This window comes from Vespula pensylvanica, chromosome 4 (assembly GCF_014466175.1).
Source record: "Vespula pensylvanica isolate Volc-1 chromosome 4, ASM1446617v1, whole genome shotgun sequence".
In the NCBI taxonomy this organism is placed as follows: domain Eukaryota; kingdom Metazoa; phylum Arthropoda; class Insecta; order Hymenoptera; family Vespidae; genus Vespula; species Vespula pensylvanica.
Window position 1 is genome coordinate 3,435,060 of NC_057688.1, and position 17,532 is coordinate 3,452,591.

Below are 17,532 nucleotides of genomic sequence, written 5' to 3' on the forward strand. Positions count from 1 at the left end.
ACGAAACCGGATATTCGTCCGGCTTTGATCCTATATACCTCTAACAAACACACGCATAGATATATGTGTACATCTAAACGTTACGTATTCAAATTACCATCATTTTACGTTAAATGATTCTTATCTTTAATTGCATTTTGTATGATTCTACCTTTGTTCTTCTTCACTCCTTTCCATGTACATACCTCGAATTGCTTTCAGAAAGATAATGCATCGATACAAAATATGTTCCTATAATCGAGTGATTCAATAGGTAGTAAAATGGAGCCGCGTGTTAACCGATCGATATGCGCTGGCAGCGTTAAAATCACCCATGTAATTGTATATTCTATGCTTCAAAAGGCTAATTGTAAGTGGACTATCGTATGTTAGTTTGGTTTAACGATATTTATAGATTAAGATAGATAAGGAAAAGTTATATAGATTTTTGATTGTTCCATATCAAATAAAAGTATGAATGAATTAGAAACATCTATTCGTACTTGAAAGCAAATTAATTTTCTTACGATATTGTTCTACGTTAACCAACTTCATCAAAATCTTTATTTGATTTAATCTGAAACTGTCATTAAATACTTGACAACAAACCGAAAGTACATAATCGTATATGTAACTGTAATATATATCTGATTCACATTCTATAATAAAAATACATGAGCAAAAGCTAAAAAATATGACGAAAAAATTTTCGTTAACATCATTAGACACCTGAAACAATCGTAAAAATACAATGGTATGGAATGTTACGCATCAATTATCCGCAAACGATTCAACCCATAACGAACTACCTCGAGATAACATGGTTTACATTCTATTGTTACCGGCTTTATTTTTCATATCACTCAGCTTGCATCTCGTTAAATAAAATTCACTTGTATGTCTCTTACATATAATTCACGTTATTTTGTCAATTGTAATACATCGAATCGACTTCTTCCTAACATTACAATTTTCTTCATTTTTTTCATGTGATAAGATGGTATTTGCGATTCCAAAACAACTGATATGTCAGTCTTATCAGAAACGTAAACGAAAATATTGTAAATTTTTTATCTTTTGTTCAAGTATTTTTCTTGAAATTAAAAATGTCAAACGTAAAAATTATAAACAATGACGAAAATATCCAAGACATTACACGTGCTGTTTAATTTTGTAAATAGCAGAATATGAGAATATTTATAAAGGATAATTAAAAAAAGACAAATTAAAAAATCTATGCATTTTTCTTTTTGCAGTTAATATTACTCCAAATTAATATTATACTAAAGATAAACTTTAATAATTAAACTCTAATTGCTATATATGAGTCAAGTACTAAATTTTAATTTTATAATAAATTTTAGTATGTAGTACACTAAAGTTTTAATACTTCGAACTAAGTGTTAATTGTACTTACAGTAAATTTACAATAATGTTCACATGCCTTTGGAAACTGAATTACTTTCCAAATTAAACAAAGTATTCTGAATTGTCGGTTAAATATAGAGAAATTAGTGTGCTATATGAAACATATATGAATAGTTTAGATAAAATTGGTTTTAGTTGTAGTAACGATGGAAAATACATAAATAAAAGAAGCTTTTTCAAATTCAAATATAAATAGTTTGCTGATATAATTGATATACATGCACCTTATTTAATTGTGCTAAATATCATCTTTGAAACCATGGTGAAACGTCGAATTTTATAATTTAATGGTAATATGGAATTATTCAATAAGAATTATTGAATTTTTTTTTCAAATAAAACATTTAAATTAAAACATTTTTTTTCTATTCTTATTGTAACATATAGTGTGATCAATTATAAATCGATATATAGAAAACATAATATCGGCTAAAAGGTAACCATAGGTCTCATTACACATAATAGCGGTTCAATTTCGCCAATATCTGATCGAATTTCATTTTGAAAGTGTTCAATAATTTTGCGGATTGTTAGCGTAAACTTAACCTTTGATATAACCCATCTAGCAACGACAAATCGCATGATGGTCATTTGGCCGATATTGTATTTCATGTGTAATGGTAGTTGATCATACTATATGTTATAATAAAGACTTTAAGTCCATTTTTAAAAAATACAAAGGATTCGTATTTTTTATTACTTTAAACAAAAACCATTGTTTTAGGTTCTTTAATTCTTTATGTACTTCATATACGAATAAACCATTAACTTCTGTATATCTGTGCAAGAATTCAGAACATTCTTTTTAACTAATCCAGAAAAAATTATTGGGTTTCAAAATGTGTCAAAAAATTTTTGTAATCCACTGTACATCTAAGTTCTTCTAAAAACAAAAAAGGAAAAACAATAGAAACATGAATAAACACATAAATAGAGAGAAAAGGATTAACGTGACTCATCTTGAAATGGTAAACCACAAGGCACGCTCCGACAAACCGGAGATGGATGCACGAGCGTCTCGACGCTCGTATTACTTGAGTGACCTCGGTGTACCTCGATTAATAACAACATTACCGAGGACTGCTCCCTAACTTGTTAGATATATCCGTATGCAACTAACGATTCTTTACAGCGATTCGTTCGACGCTTTCAGCGTCGGCTTACATAGCTTCACTGGAACGCAACAAGTATCATGTAACCAACCGGCTAGGAATGATTACTATACGAACCTGTCTGTACATATGTTGCATGTATATAAATACGTATTATAGATATCCATAAGTCTACCGAAGAAATCGAATTTATATTATATTTGGAGAACAGAGATCAATAATACTGTATTCAAAAAAGTAACCAAGTGATCCGTCTCAATGACGATCTTCGTTTATTCCAGAAAGATAAAGATCCGATACACGTTAAACCTGTTCGTTTCGTATTCAAGGTGGACCAAGCTTCTTTGATCATCCATCCTCAGCACTTTTTTATGATTTTATCGATCGATCCAACTCATCCAACGAAAAATGAATATCTACCAATACTTGGTGGCAATAAATCATGTCAGAATTGCTCGTAAAATTTACATCAATGACAAGACATATGGCTGTTCACCGTTCTTTTAATTTTTTCTTCGATAAGATAACGTTACCTCTTTACTTTAAAAAGGAGTACGATTATTCCTTTTCGAACTTGTTTTTCCGTTTCTTTTTTTTTACGTAAAACGTTACAATTAACAAAAATTTCTAAAAGAGAAAAATATTTAGGCAGAATCGAGCTTAAACGGTCATCGATATCATTCCTAGTATCGTTTTAACATCAGGAATTATTTGTTATGAATAACACGTATCAACTATCGCACAACAATATAAGCATGAACCCACGCATACTTCTAAAACGTAAGTATGCATGCATAACGGAACTTCCTATACTTGACTTTAACCGCAACGAATTACGGAGGTTGCGGCAACGGTTTTGCGTCCTAAGCGAAATGTGCTCGTTATTATAAAGATATGATCGATTATTCTTCATATATCACCTCTTGGATTTATTCGATTTTTATATTCTTCTATGTGCATTAATACATAAGTAACATAATATAAATATCTAATAAGAAGTAAATTTCAAATGTATTTTAATTGAGTTAACATTAAAATGTTAAAAAGATTGTTATCGTATATCGTTTATTGATATTAAAAAATTATATAAATTGTGATACTATAATTATTGATTTGTGAACTAATCTATACCTGATGATCAAGATAAACAAATATAATTACAATGTAAAGTAATTTCTCTTCACGCGTTATTCACGTATTCCATTAAAAACATGAAATACGTATATCATATTCGCTTCTTGACGATGACCCATTTTCAGGACCAAAAAGCGTGAACGCAAAGTATACCACTGTGAATATCATGTTCTCGAAATACTATATAACCGAAAGTTTTTCCGTGATTCATGGAATAATACGTGCGTTCAGTTAGTTTTACTCCTCGTACGCATATAAATACGCAAGTTCAATTAGGATCTCGTTAATTCGGAGAAATTGTGTTTCATGATTGTACATGCGTGCATGTGGCCATTAATTTAACGACAAAAAAAAGAAAGAAGAAGGATATTGCCTTGTTTTGCTTGTGAATGACAAAAAAGAGTCGAAACGAGTAAATAGACAAACGAATCGCGTTCTCACCAACGGAACGTTCTCACACTTCTAGTAACGTCAAATCATTATGTTGCAACTCAATTTTATGCACCGTAATGAATTTTTAAATACATTATGCAGAATTTTAGGTCGATATTTTCAGAGAAAGTGATAATTAATGAAGAGTAATTTGGATGACTTACTTTCTTTAAAGACTTCCTTCCGAGCAACTAACAGAACTAATGTGATGTTATCAGTGTTTTTGTATTAACTCAATGAGGGAAGAATGTCGGCTTCTCTTTCATTAATCGTTACCCTTATGATTGCACTGTATAGCCGCACAGAAAAGAGACAGTAGAGACAAAAAGATGTTAAATTACTTATCTGATAAAATCAATCTAAAACATACCTATTTAGATACTAATAAGACTACTCAATATCGCTGAAACATATTATGATGATTATTTATGATGATCAAATAACAAATTTCAACATTCCGTATAACTAAAATTATTTATGAGGATCAAATGTGTCAAGAAATAATGATTATAAAGCTCAAGTTGAATTCTACATTCTTACTGAGTACATTAATGTAAGCGTCATTATTTAAGACGTCCGACAGAGAAGAGATAAAGAAAGAAGAACTAAGGAAGAAGCGAGAATAAAACAGCAAATGTGTGAAAACGGATATGCTGTTGTATACAGTGAAAAAGATGGGGAGAGAGAGAGAGAGAGAAGGAAATGAAAAAAAAAAACTAAGCAAGCTGCTTCGCCTCTTTGCTTCTTCGTTCGCACACATGACATCAGGACTGTCTTTGTGTCCTACACGTGGTTCACTCCATTTCTAGCACGCTTATATTTATCCTTCACTTTTGGCTATTCCATTTTTCAATCCTTTTTTTTTCCCTATCGATTTACGATAGACAATTTTTTTCTTTCACCGTTGATATTGAAATGTCACCTTTTGTGTTCGAACAAGAGTTTCTATATTCAAAATGTCAATATTTTTCGTATATCTAGTACATTCATGTATATACAGAATTTTCCCTATTTTTCGCATTTACCAGAATCGTAATCTTTTCATTATATTTTTATTTGTAATGACAGAAATAATCGGACGAAGGATAAAACAATAAATTTGTTTTTCAATCCACTTTTGTAAATGTCAACATTTAAAAAGAGAATGGTAGAAGAAAAAGAAATTGTTTCCGCAAGGGTTCCGGACAAAGAGAAAGTTATTAATTTAAATGGTAGGAACGTTCCTTAAGATTTCTTTCTGCGTTCTATCAAATCGTCTATAGAGATGTAAGATTTTATATAAGAAAATAAATTAATATAAAAAATATTTTTAATCAATCACACGCAAGTTTTCATGTATATTATATATACTAATGAAATATCTTTTTGTCAATGTGAAATGAAATGAATTTACCATTATTTAAATATTCATGCTTTTCCAATTGCTCATAACATATACATTTATATCTTCATCATGCATAAAATATACGTTCTCATATTTCATACTTTTTATGCTGTGTCATCCCCACCCATTCTTATATACTAAACAACTTCACAAAAAAATTTATCGCAATCGAATCCACAAAACATCTCTTCTTTGCTTCACAAGTTGTCCCGATGTTTTTTGTGATTCAAGTGAAAAACGAAAGACACGATTTTATCTTTTCAGTAGAAGAAACACGTGAACAAAGGGTGGCACCGAATTCTCAATGATTTATATCTCCTGTCTACTCTATTTTTGTCGAGATGCAGACGCATCCTCCTCCCTTTGGCTAGACCAGGATACACCATCCGAATGTAGACCCACCGGGGCCGAGTGATCCTCCGCAGACGAGTACGCTTGGCTCCATTTAGTCTACGCTACTTGCTACAAAAATATTCGAGGAGAACTGTCTGCGGTCGAATGAATCGAAACTACGTCAACGTTCTTTTGTGATTAAATATAATTTCAAAAATGCATACTATGTTAGATATGAACCAATCTATACATATTATACTTTTATGATAAATAATATTTAAATAATTTTAATAAATAATATTAAAATGAAATTGTTTGCTTTTATTTTTATTTTTTATTATATTTTCTTGCAAAACGAATTTTTCTTTCGATAGATATTAAAAAAAATTGATAGATATTAAACTAAAATTGTTTACTATTTTAATAAAATTCTAACTGTCACACATTAAGATTACTTAAATCAATTTCTTACGCACGAACATTAATTAATGTATCTACACACGATAGAAATCTGAAGAATATAAATCGCAAGATAATGTAATAAAGTCGAATAAGATCGAATAATTTTGCGTTACGTTGACCAATGAAACGCCTACGCGTCCAAGTTAACGTGTTCATTGTCAGAACTAACGAAATTAATGTGCTCTCTTGGAGAAAGAACGAGAGCAATCTTTTCTCACATTATACATACAACGCTTTATATCAAAATATACTATTTCTGATATTGAAAATATTTTCTTTAAAAGTGTAACTACCTATGAAATATATAAAGTCTAGAAATTTAGTCTCGATAATATTCTATAAAGTAGTCTCACAATCAGTAAGAGCTTAATCTAGTTCGCGGTCATGAATTCCGAATTCTGGGCCAATAATGTCACGGTTCTTCTCTTTCGTCGTTGCTTTTATTAATTTAGTATCTTTTTCTTTTTATATGAACGATAAAAACGCGCCGAATGCAGACACATTTCTATTATTACAAAAGTAAAGAAATATTTAAAGAATTTGTAATTAATATAAGAATAAAAATGATATTAACAAAATCTACGATTAATACATAATTGAATTTTCAATTTCATTCGAAATTCTCGTCAACCTTTGTTTAATTAAAATTTGGAATCATACGAAAGAATACTATACAGATTCGTCTCATTTGTTCTTTTTCATTTTTTATCGTAACGTTCCGCATATAAATGATTTTATAACTTACAATGCGTAAGCGAAAGGAGCATTGCAGACAGTCCGCAATATTAAAGTTACACCGTCCATTGTGTCCATCATCCGGAAATGGTGTTTCGTGATGCAACTACAAAATACATGTAGTATATACATACATAATGGATACGTATTTTTTTTATCATCAATTGACAAGCCAACGCGTAATACAATTGATGAAAAGTAACGCGGATACAAGTATTTCCGTTTGCCATACGGACACGTTACTAATGTTGCAAAAACTCCGAGCATATCCCTTGAATGCTGACGGACCTACGAATTTGCGAATCCGCTTTCGCCATCGATAAGAAGTGGTGTAAGAGATTTTTCAAGTCGATTAGGGGAACGAACAGAGGAGGAATAGAACGAAAGAGAGAGAGAGAGAGAGAGAGAGAGAGAGAGAGAGAAAAGGTAAAGGAAGTAGTAGATATTGTGCAAGTCTCGCCTTGCGGCGACCTTACATAATGTTAATCTTACGTAAGAAGAAACGAACGTTCGTTAGAATCCCGAAAGACAAAAGCATCGGATGCTTCGTCATGATGGTTCGGTCGTTGAGCGAAGAAATATACATTTTTCCTTATCGAAGTACATAACTAATTCTCTGCCTCGTAACGCTTTCTATCGAGGTATCATCTTTATCTATCAAATAAAAAAGTTTGAATAATAATTACAGGAATATAGAAAGAAGTTTTATTGAAAAAAATCATGCATTATTATTGCGTATGAGAAAGAAAAATGCAATAATAATATGCAATAATTGGCATGCAAAAGGAAATAAGGATAAAATATAGAAACGAACTAATCATTTCAAAAGTCATCGATAATATCTATTTGTTCGTCTTTTTAATAAAAATATGATAATATTTTTTATTTTGAAAATCTTCAAAAAATAAAAGTCTCGAGATTTTAAATCTCGCATTTACGGCATGGCTATCTTACGGCTTGTATATATCATTTATATATGTATACATAGACACATATATATATACATGTATAAGAAATCATTATAGTCGATTACGTTCCATAGCTAGGCAAACCAGAGGAGAGAAAGGAGGTATACCCGCAATAAAGGCGTTCCGGACCGACTAAAAACCATTTTCATTGTTTGCCATACGTTCGGGACATGACGTGACGAATCGAAACAAATGGGCGACTCACTTTCATACCCTATCTTCGTACAAAATATCAGGAAGTCTCGCGAGGGTACGAGATTTTACTCTTATGAGAAAAACGAAAAAAAAAAGCGGAACAAAAGTTGCGACGTTTTTTCCAACTGCGAGCAAAACTTCTCTCTCTCTCTCTCTTTCTCTTTCTCTCTTTCGCACGTACCTATTATTGTTCAAAAATCTCTAATGATTTGAAGTTCACCGCAAATTGATTTTCGCTTCGCGTGAAATCCTCGACATCGTCGAGCAGATCCTACCGCAAACTCGAAAATTAATCGAATATATGATAAAAGAAAAAGAAGAAAAAACGATTTATCATCGTTTAATCGCCGATTAAACTTTGAAGAAGTAATCGAAGGACGATGCCTGTAAACAACGTCGTTAAATATGCGTTTCTAATTCAGAAATTATACTTTATTACAATTCCACTATACAAAATACTTTTAATATACGCACGTATTCATGTCTACGTCTTTTATGTAAAAGTATCGTATTGAAACGCGTAAGAAATAATATAAAACGATCGATTAGCAATACTTCACGTGTATTCGTAGTGTATAAAAAATTTAACAATCTGATTAACTCAAAAAATTTAAGAGATGAAGTCTCGTGAGCGAAATCGACAAAACCGGGCATACGAACATTATTTATAGCAAAACACGATTATTTACAAAGGTCAACTAATAATCTTCGGGATGATTCGCACGTGACAGATCAATGATTTCGTGCTCGTAGATCATTGATCTCCGTCCTATCCTAATCGAGCTGGTGTTTCCGAATGAGAAGTTGATTTATTATTATTCCTACGAACGTATGTGTATACTGAAGATTATATATATATATATATATATATATATATATATATATGCGCTATAATAAATCATAAATTATGTATAAACGATGATATACCATATGTATCAGGCAGTTAGGAAGATTATGAAACGAAGAAACTACTAATCGTATTGATGAGAATACCTGTCAGAAAGATTTTTGTTCGAATACCACTAATTTTTCATGTCTAATACAAGTTCATATAATTTATAATAGATAAACTATGTTAATTTATTATTACTCTTAGTGAACATTGACTTCAGAAATTGTAATAAGATATTCTGATAAAAAGATATAATTAAAACGCATGGAATAAATATTGAAATAGCAATAACCATAACAGTGCTAGCGACTGTATACTCAATGATACATCAAAATCATTTAAACGGGCGTTGGTTAAATGGAGTAAATCGTAAATGGGAACTTCTTATGTTATCGATGGAAACTATCTCTAACGCAGATACAAAGCAACGTACTTTCGCCGAACTTTCCTTTAATCGATAAACAGCAATTCTATCTACCAATTGCTACTACCACATTGAAGATCCCTTCATATTTAATTTGCAAAGTTCTTATCGCATTGAAATTACAACAAGCAATGATTAAAATCTGTCAAGATTCGTTTCAATCATTGTTTCAACTATCTAAACGATTAACGATATTAAAAATTTCTTGGAGAACTACCAAAAAACTTTTAGTGATTCTACGTTAAATGCTTTTTAACTTAGAATCGTTCTTTTTGAAATAAATTAAATAAAACATAGATTAACGAAAGGTACATTTATATTATTATTTTTAATAATTATTTACAAACATACCTTCATTTTAATTTAAAACTTTTTTTGGCTTGGATTCTAGAGATTTTTTATATTTTATCTGAAATTTAAAATAGACATTCTATTCGATTTTGAAAGAAAACAGTTGAAATACGAGATTATCGTTTATATGGAACGTTCAAAATCATAATCTATTCTTCACGTAGATAATCGCTTTATGCCAAGTATGTAATTTGCACATACATTGTTCAAAGAAAACTAAAGATCTTCCTTTCGAAAGAGCAAGAGTTGTAACATAAGACAAACAGAGAAAAAAAGATAGAGAAGGAGAAAAGAGATGTAGGAAAAAAGAAAGAAAAACTAAATTACATAACATCATGTATATAATTCCCGTCGTCTGCGGTGGCTTAAATATTCAAATTACCCGAAGGGCAAGACGAAGAAATGTTGCAACTCAAAATCTCGGATCGAAACGAAACAAAACGCAAGATTATTTGGTTAATCTTCTTCGATAGTCAAGAGAGATCGCTCGCTGATTAATTCCAAAGATTACGTTCATTGCAATCTGCTCGTATTTCGATCGTTCCTAATGTTTCTCTCTCATTACCAATATTAATCGCTAGTAAGATATATGTACGATAACACATTTCTATTCGTAGTTTTAGTCTCGAACAGGAAAGTCAAAAATTACGATCGTTTGCTAAATCATTCTCCGTCGTTCGATATTTACAATTTTCCGTAATTAAACGGATAAACTACAAATAATTCCGATAGTCCGAGTGAACTATTATGGCCTCAAATTTTTTCTAGACTGGTGGCACACCTATATCCTTTTAAGAACATCCATGCATCGTACTTTGGCCGATATGTTTCGAAATACATTAGTACAAGACACCTAACACGTACATACATTTATAAAATAATAGTTTTCCCAGAATATCGCATTAGAAGGTTTTTATTTGGACTCGAAGAATAATTAATAAGTGAAGTATAATTGAGCCGCGACTTCGCACAGTGACGTTAATGCAATACTTGCTCAATTTACTATGCGATTTTTTGTTTTCGTAATCAATCAAATGAATTTAAAATGAAATGAAATAGGAAAGATGTATTATTAGTTGTCTAAAATTTCGTTGATAACATATTGAAAAAGATATTCCAAGTACACATTCGTGTCAACAAGTACGCTTTACTACGTGCTTTAACTTTTGCACTCGTTGCAAAATAATAAACACTTATTACAAATACATCGTCTATCTTTCGTTGTACATCACGAATATCATTTACTCTTATAGGCCACAAGACAAACCCCCTAAGAAATCATGATGAGAAAAAAAAAAAAGAAAAAAAATCAAATAAGGTCGATTCATCGGAATCTTTTTTTAACAACTTGTGTACAACGAAACAAACAAACGAGTACACCATTTTCGATCCGATTCGGGGTCAGTCGCGACGTCGGTATTCAAAACATCGTATTTGCACTCGAACGTTGAGAAAGTCAAGGAGGTTTCGCAACCTGGAGACACGAATCGGCCGAGCAAAGAAGACTGGATGTCGGTCGTGTTCCCCTTCACCGATCGCTGACCACGAATCGTGCCATCGACTATCCACTACTGTCTATCGTAAAAATTTTCAAGAGGCTCGTTCTACTTCTCGTTCGATGATTCAATTCAGTTCATTTGTCACCTATACTTCCGCGTTGATCATCCTCGAACTTTCATTAAAGATTTTCTCGTTCGAGTGTCAATGTTTCTGTCTCTAATGCTGTTTTGCATTGACAACAAAAGGATGTCGACAAAGTGGAAAACCGTAATCGGGGATAATCGAAAGCGAGTGAACGTACGACGTTTTATTCTAGTACACTTACGTATTCCCATACACCGTGTCACAGAAGGACACGTTACTACGAAATGTCCCAGATAGCCGACATTGTCGAGCCATTCTATTCGTTATCATTCAAATATTCTATCATATCAAAAATTATCATAAATGTATTATAGATATCCATCCATTCGAGGACGCTACGCTTAAAAAAATATTGTCAATCATACTTGGAACTCAAGAGCTTAATCTTCAAATAAAATTTAAGTGCTTTCGATATCGACCTTAAAGCGTGACTTATAAAGTAAATTGAACTTTTATGCGAGATCAGGAGGGAATAATCAAGAAGGAAGTACGTCCGTCTCCTTGAACGTGACACTACGAAGAAAAAAATGGTAAGATTTTCAAGAAAAAAAAAAAAAAAAAAACAAGCTGAACGCGTCACGTTATTATCGCGAATCGAATTAATGATGTAACGCGTTAAATAGAAACCATGGAACTTCTTATCGTCACGATAGGCGATTTGTACTTTAAATTATGGGAAATAATAAGAATAAAAGTAAAAATTTTTATACAATATACATTTTATAATTCGCAATCTAATCATCCATTTGAAAATATCGGATTGTCATCGAGAATCGTCGAGTAGAAACATACCTCAGTCAGTAATATCAGTAACAAAAGAAGAGTCCCACAGATCCGTGAAATCGGTCGCGGATAGTCGACCCTTCGCATGCTCGTCATCCTCCGGCGAGAAGGCCAGACGCGCGCAATGACGTCGACGGTCCTTCTCCTGTGATGTTATCTTTTTTTTCTTCTTTTTTCTCCCTTTTAATTCCTTTCTACTTCTTCTTCGACTTCTTCACCCTTTCCAATCTCTTTCTCGTAGCCCACTTGCACACGCACTACACTATATCATAAATACACCAAGAAGACGAAGACAAGGAAAATGACAAAGAGGATAAGAGAGTAAAAAAAAGGGAAAGGGAAAGAAAAAGAAAGAGAAAGAGAAACGAACACCTACACCACTAAGAATAGCGGGAATGCGCGCGGAATGTGCGTGGCCTGACAAATCGATCGACAACTACGTTTGACGAAGAGAAGAACAAGCAACGGAGAAGTCGTTCCGTAGCTCGAGACTCGTGTGTCCGCTATCACGAGAGGTCTCGCCGAATCCTATCCTGAACGACGACGTATAAGGTAGGGGAGGAGGTGGAGGAGATAGAGGAGAAGGAGGAGGAGGAGGAGGAGGGTAGGAGCAGCAGCAGCAGCAGCAGTAGCAGCACCTGTTCGCCTGACTTGCTACTACACGGCTGACGACGTAGTACCTGGTAGTGGTGGCGACGTGTGCTGCGATGACGATGGTGATGGAAAAGCCGAGGAACAGCACCAGCAGCAACAGCACCGGTGGAAGGAACAACAGTAGCCATATCCGTCTAGACTCCGACCGGCTCGACGAGCTTTATCGACCGAATAGACGACAAATACTTTTCTTTCGTCTTCCCGTTCCTTCTTTTTTGCTTTTCCGAAAGATTCTTTCTTTCAAAAGATTCTTTCGAAGAAGACCCCAGTCGGTCTTTCTTCTCACGACACCTCGAACTCCATCATCCTTCTACCGTTATCCAGTGTCCAAGTATACCTTATAAATTCACGGACTTTCACTTTAAATCTCCGCTCCTACTTGCCTTCGACACTCTCTGATAACGGGCTTTGTTCTTCTTGACACAAAGTACTGTCATCTTGTGCTCAAAATATAATACTTTTTTTCTCTTGACGATTTAATGATGATTTCTTGCTAGATCACTTCAGCATCAATGAAAACTTTCGAGAAACATGACTTAATCCGTTCCTCGCTCGAACTGTCACGATTAAAGAGGGCACGGCTCGCGTAGGTGGTGCTGGTGGTAGAAAATTTGGATGAGCAGGTGATCAGGAAGAAGACGATTTATCAGACTACTTGAATTGAACAAGGACGCGAAAGGAATTGGAATGAGAATAGAAGAGAAAACTTGGAAAATAGTGGAATGGTGATTGAAAAAAAAAAAAAATTAAATTTCGAAAGAGAAAAAAGACACAGGAATATCTCCTATCCTTTCATCTTTTAATGGGATTCCTATATACTTGAGAAAGGACACTTTTGAATTCGCAAACTTTCTTTTCTGTTATGAAAGAAACGAAAAACGACACTTTTTTAATGACACGTGACGATAACAACGATGACGATGACGACGAAGACGAGCGTGCCGTGGCTCGATCGAGGAAAGCGCCGGGCAAACAGCGCTCTTGGCTTTGCCGCGATGTTCGCTCCCTCGTCTGCTCACTCGTCTCTTCGACTCGGCGACCCCGCTGACTGCCTTTCCATTCCACTCGTTTCACCGTCTCCCCATCTCTCCTCATCCTCCACCAAGAGACCTGGGGCTAGCCCCAGCCGGATACCACTCTGACTCCCCACCATGACCGATCCTCGCCATTACTGTCCCCTCTTTTCTCTCTAAACTTCTCCCCACTATCACTCTCGGCGCCTCATAGGCGTAGATTTCGCATCGACACGACGCCATCTACTCCGAAATAAACTTGGCAATGCCTTAAAGGAATTATGAAAACGATCATTTTCTCTTTTCTTATACATTAAAAAAATTAATGGTGAAAAATTAATGTTTTAAATGATCTTTTTGATATTTGAATAACGTACACAAATCTAAATTTTTGTATGATATCAATATTCAAAACTTGTTGAAAGAAAAAATTTATTTCATTTTTCAACTTTCTAATCCGTTATTTGATGCATTCGAGATTCATTAGAAAATTATAATAATTTTCTCAATCTAATTTAATTTAAGATCGTTATCGACATATTTGTACGATAAAATTGGTAAAATAGAATGTTTGAGTTACGCCAATGTTCGCTCCTATTTGTCTGCCTTCACCGACGCACGTTCTTCTCCCCACTATTTCTCTACCCGCCCACTGTCGACTAGTAAGCGAGAGTATTCTTAACGCGTACACACACGCGCGGTCCACGACGCACGCGCGCTTCTACCAGTAGCGTATATGTGCCTGGACGACACTCGAGCGATCAAAAATAATTGTTGTCGCACAGGAGGAGAGATACTTTCGACGCTCTCAAAACAAGATCTCACTTTCTCTGCTGATCGTTTCATCGAACCTCATTTCTAAGAACAGATTAACCATATTTTCAACAATAATTCGTTTTTAATGTTTGATATTTTAAAGATAAAATTGATAACTATAGAAACACAGACACCATACAGGTGTATCTCGAGCTTTACAAGCTATTCATCTGTCGTTCTGTCACCCTCCTTCGTTACTCAAATTATCCGCACCGTGCGATCACCCTTTCGTAACTCCATCGGTGTGAATCTCATGTATAAACTTGACGCCTGTGGCGATAATTACCAACCACATAATCCCAAATTGAATAGCCTCATGACGTATACCTCTAAATTATCTCTATGTCATATCATAATGTTATTTACATGCTGTTCAAAACCGATTATATACTTTCATTGAAAAGTATTCTATATATTAACTTGAAGAGAAAAATACTGGAAAGAATATTTTCTATCGATTATTTAAACTGTTAAAATCTCTCGCTATAATTCTGATTTTTCATAGTCTTACAAATGTCTAATGTTAATTTCAGAAACAAAGTTTTATTTGCTAATATTATTTAGTTTATACTATTCTTAGTTTATATTATTATATTCACGATAAAATATGATTTCAATCGCTTATGGATCACACCCCTAATACGATGGAAAAGAAATAACGATCCTTTTTATACGGGGTATTCGATTCAAATGACACGTTACTGTTGAAGCGTCTTGCGCATGCTCGTTCGAATAACGGTGCGAAGAAAGTCCGAGATATTAGACAATGGATAGGTTTGCTCGGGATAGCTTTGAAAGTTGCCGACGTGAAATATAAATGAGATTACGTCACATGTTTATGATAATTCGCTTTTTCTCTTTGCGTCGAGTTTCCCGACGTTGTGAAAAAAAATTTACCTCGGTTAACCTGCGAGCATAAAAAGAGTTCAACTTCGAAAGTTATCATTTAGAAAATCAAAAAATATATTTAACTTATTATCGAATTCGATAGAGAAAGAAGAAACATGAGTGAAATATTCTAATTACGAGCTATATTCTACGAGACGATAAAATCTATCACATATGGTGGTTAAGCTTGTTATAGCTTGTCATACCTTTACCAGAACGTGTATAATTTTTCTGTTTATTATTTGAATTCATAATAAAATTGAAAAAGAGAAGGAGGAATTGATAATCGGTTTTTAAATCAAACATTTGTGTAAATAAATATTCTACTCGCGATATCGAAAAATTCCTTCATCGAAAGAGATAGTGTCAATGAACTTATAAAATTATAAGCTGATATAAAGTCATTTTATATTGAATATTGTTCAATAAGAAAATAATACCTTTTTATTCTTAAATGTTTTGCTTATTCTTCTTTTTCTGAAGATATCAATGTCGATAATAGAATTTTCTGTCGCGACGATGGCTGGTACACCCGCTTCGAGAGCAAAGAGAAAGCCATTTTCAATGTCCAACAACGACCTCTTGCGCGATATTTTTAAACGTATACGCGCCGTTTATTTTAAGATTCAAATGTGAACTTTTGGCGCCCTCTTCTTTTAAAATACTTGATTAAGAAATAAAAAAACCGTAGAATTTTTTTATATATAAATAATTTTATCGAACTACTAAAAATAACTCGTAAAAAAGCATTTATCTTAAAGAAAATATAAAAATAGAGAATATTCACATTACACTTCAATTCTAATGTCTTTTCTTGTACGAGAAAAGTAATCAAACAATTACCACGAAGCATTTTATTTTAGCTCCAATCACGAGACATTGAAGATAGTTGTTCATTAAAAATAAGAAAACGTGGAGGCTGTCGTCGCCTCGAACGATCAGAAAAATGATGTCAGCGATAAGTCAGGTTGCTGTTTCTTTTTCTCTCGTTTTATTTACGATGACGTCACCGTCGAAACGGTCGATTATTTGTATGCAGCGTGTGTCGGAGTAATCGTGGTCTCTCGTGCCAAGCAAAATCAAGTTTCAACGACATCAGAATTTGTACACGAATAGTCTTCTGTTTTCGATCTATCGAATGATCTTTTTATCGTATGCTTATTCTTTCTCAACATGTAGGTTAATCGAACATTAAACGGGGAAAATCTTCGAAGTAAAATCAATCGAGCGGAAATGGTCAAGATTAAACTATTTCTATACATAAGTAACATAGAACGTCGTCATCGATGTATCCGCCATACTAAGATATTACCATAAACAACGATTCTTGCGGTGGAGCTGTAGGCAGTCACTATGGTAACGTGGGCGATAGGAAAGAAATAAAAGGTATGGATTGACGAGATGTCATCGATTACAATTCCACGAAATCGTGATTTACAACTAAAATACGTTTAGCGATGTTACATTAGTTTTTATAAATAATATGATAAGAAAAAGATAACGAATAATAAATCAAAAACAAAATGCCTTATCCCATTTCACTCCGTGATAATAAAAGAAAAAAGTATTTCGATATAATTTTTAATCACTTCGAAATAATACAAAAATTCATTTTAAGCACGTACGATTAAACGTCCTTGATTGGAATCGTAAGCGTTACAAAGATCATGCCTTAATCGTGTGCAAGATGTGAACGGATGCGTCCCTGCAGATAGAAGTACGACTTCCGCGAATGCACTGACCAAGCAGGCTGTGCCCGCGCTTTTCCGACGGGTTCCTTAAGCGCACCTGCGTTTACGCGACAAAATATCTTCACGAAAAGAAAAAAAAATAGAAAGGAAAAACCAAATCTATCTACGTGACTGTTACATCTTTGTACCACGTCAAAGTAAACTGAAAGTTAAA

The 17,532-nt window shown here is 33.6% G+C and overlaps 1 protein-coding gene across 4 annotated transcripts in view; it reads right to left on the reverse strand.

Annotated features, from left to right (window-relative positions):
- The window catches only part of LOC122628978 (tyrosine-protein phosphatase 10D), a 35,313-nt gene extending 21,137 nt beyond the window's left edge, over positions 1-14,176 (reverse strand). Inside the window, exon 1 of one of the 4 annotated variants that reach the window (XM_043811927.1) lies at positions 12,266-14,176. In XM_043811927.1, the coding sequence (XP_043667862.1) occupies positions 12,266-12,352 (87 nt within the window). In that variant the 5' untranslated portion in view covers positions 12,353-14,176. The remainder of the gene's footprint in view (positions 1-12,265) is intronic. The other 3 variants (XM_043811924.1, XM_043811925.1, XM_043811926.1) reach the window with 3 other exon arrangements.
- Between the last annotated feature and the right edge of the window lie 3,356 nt (positions 14,177-17,532).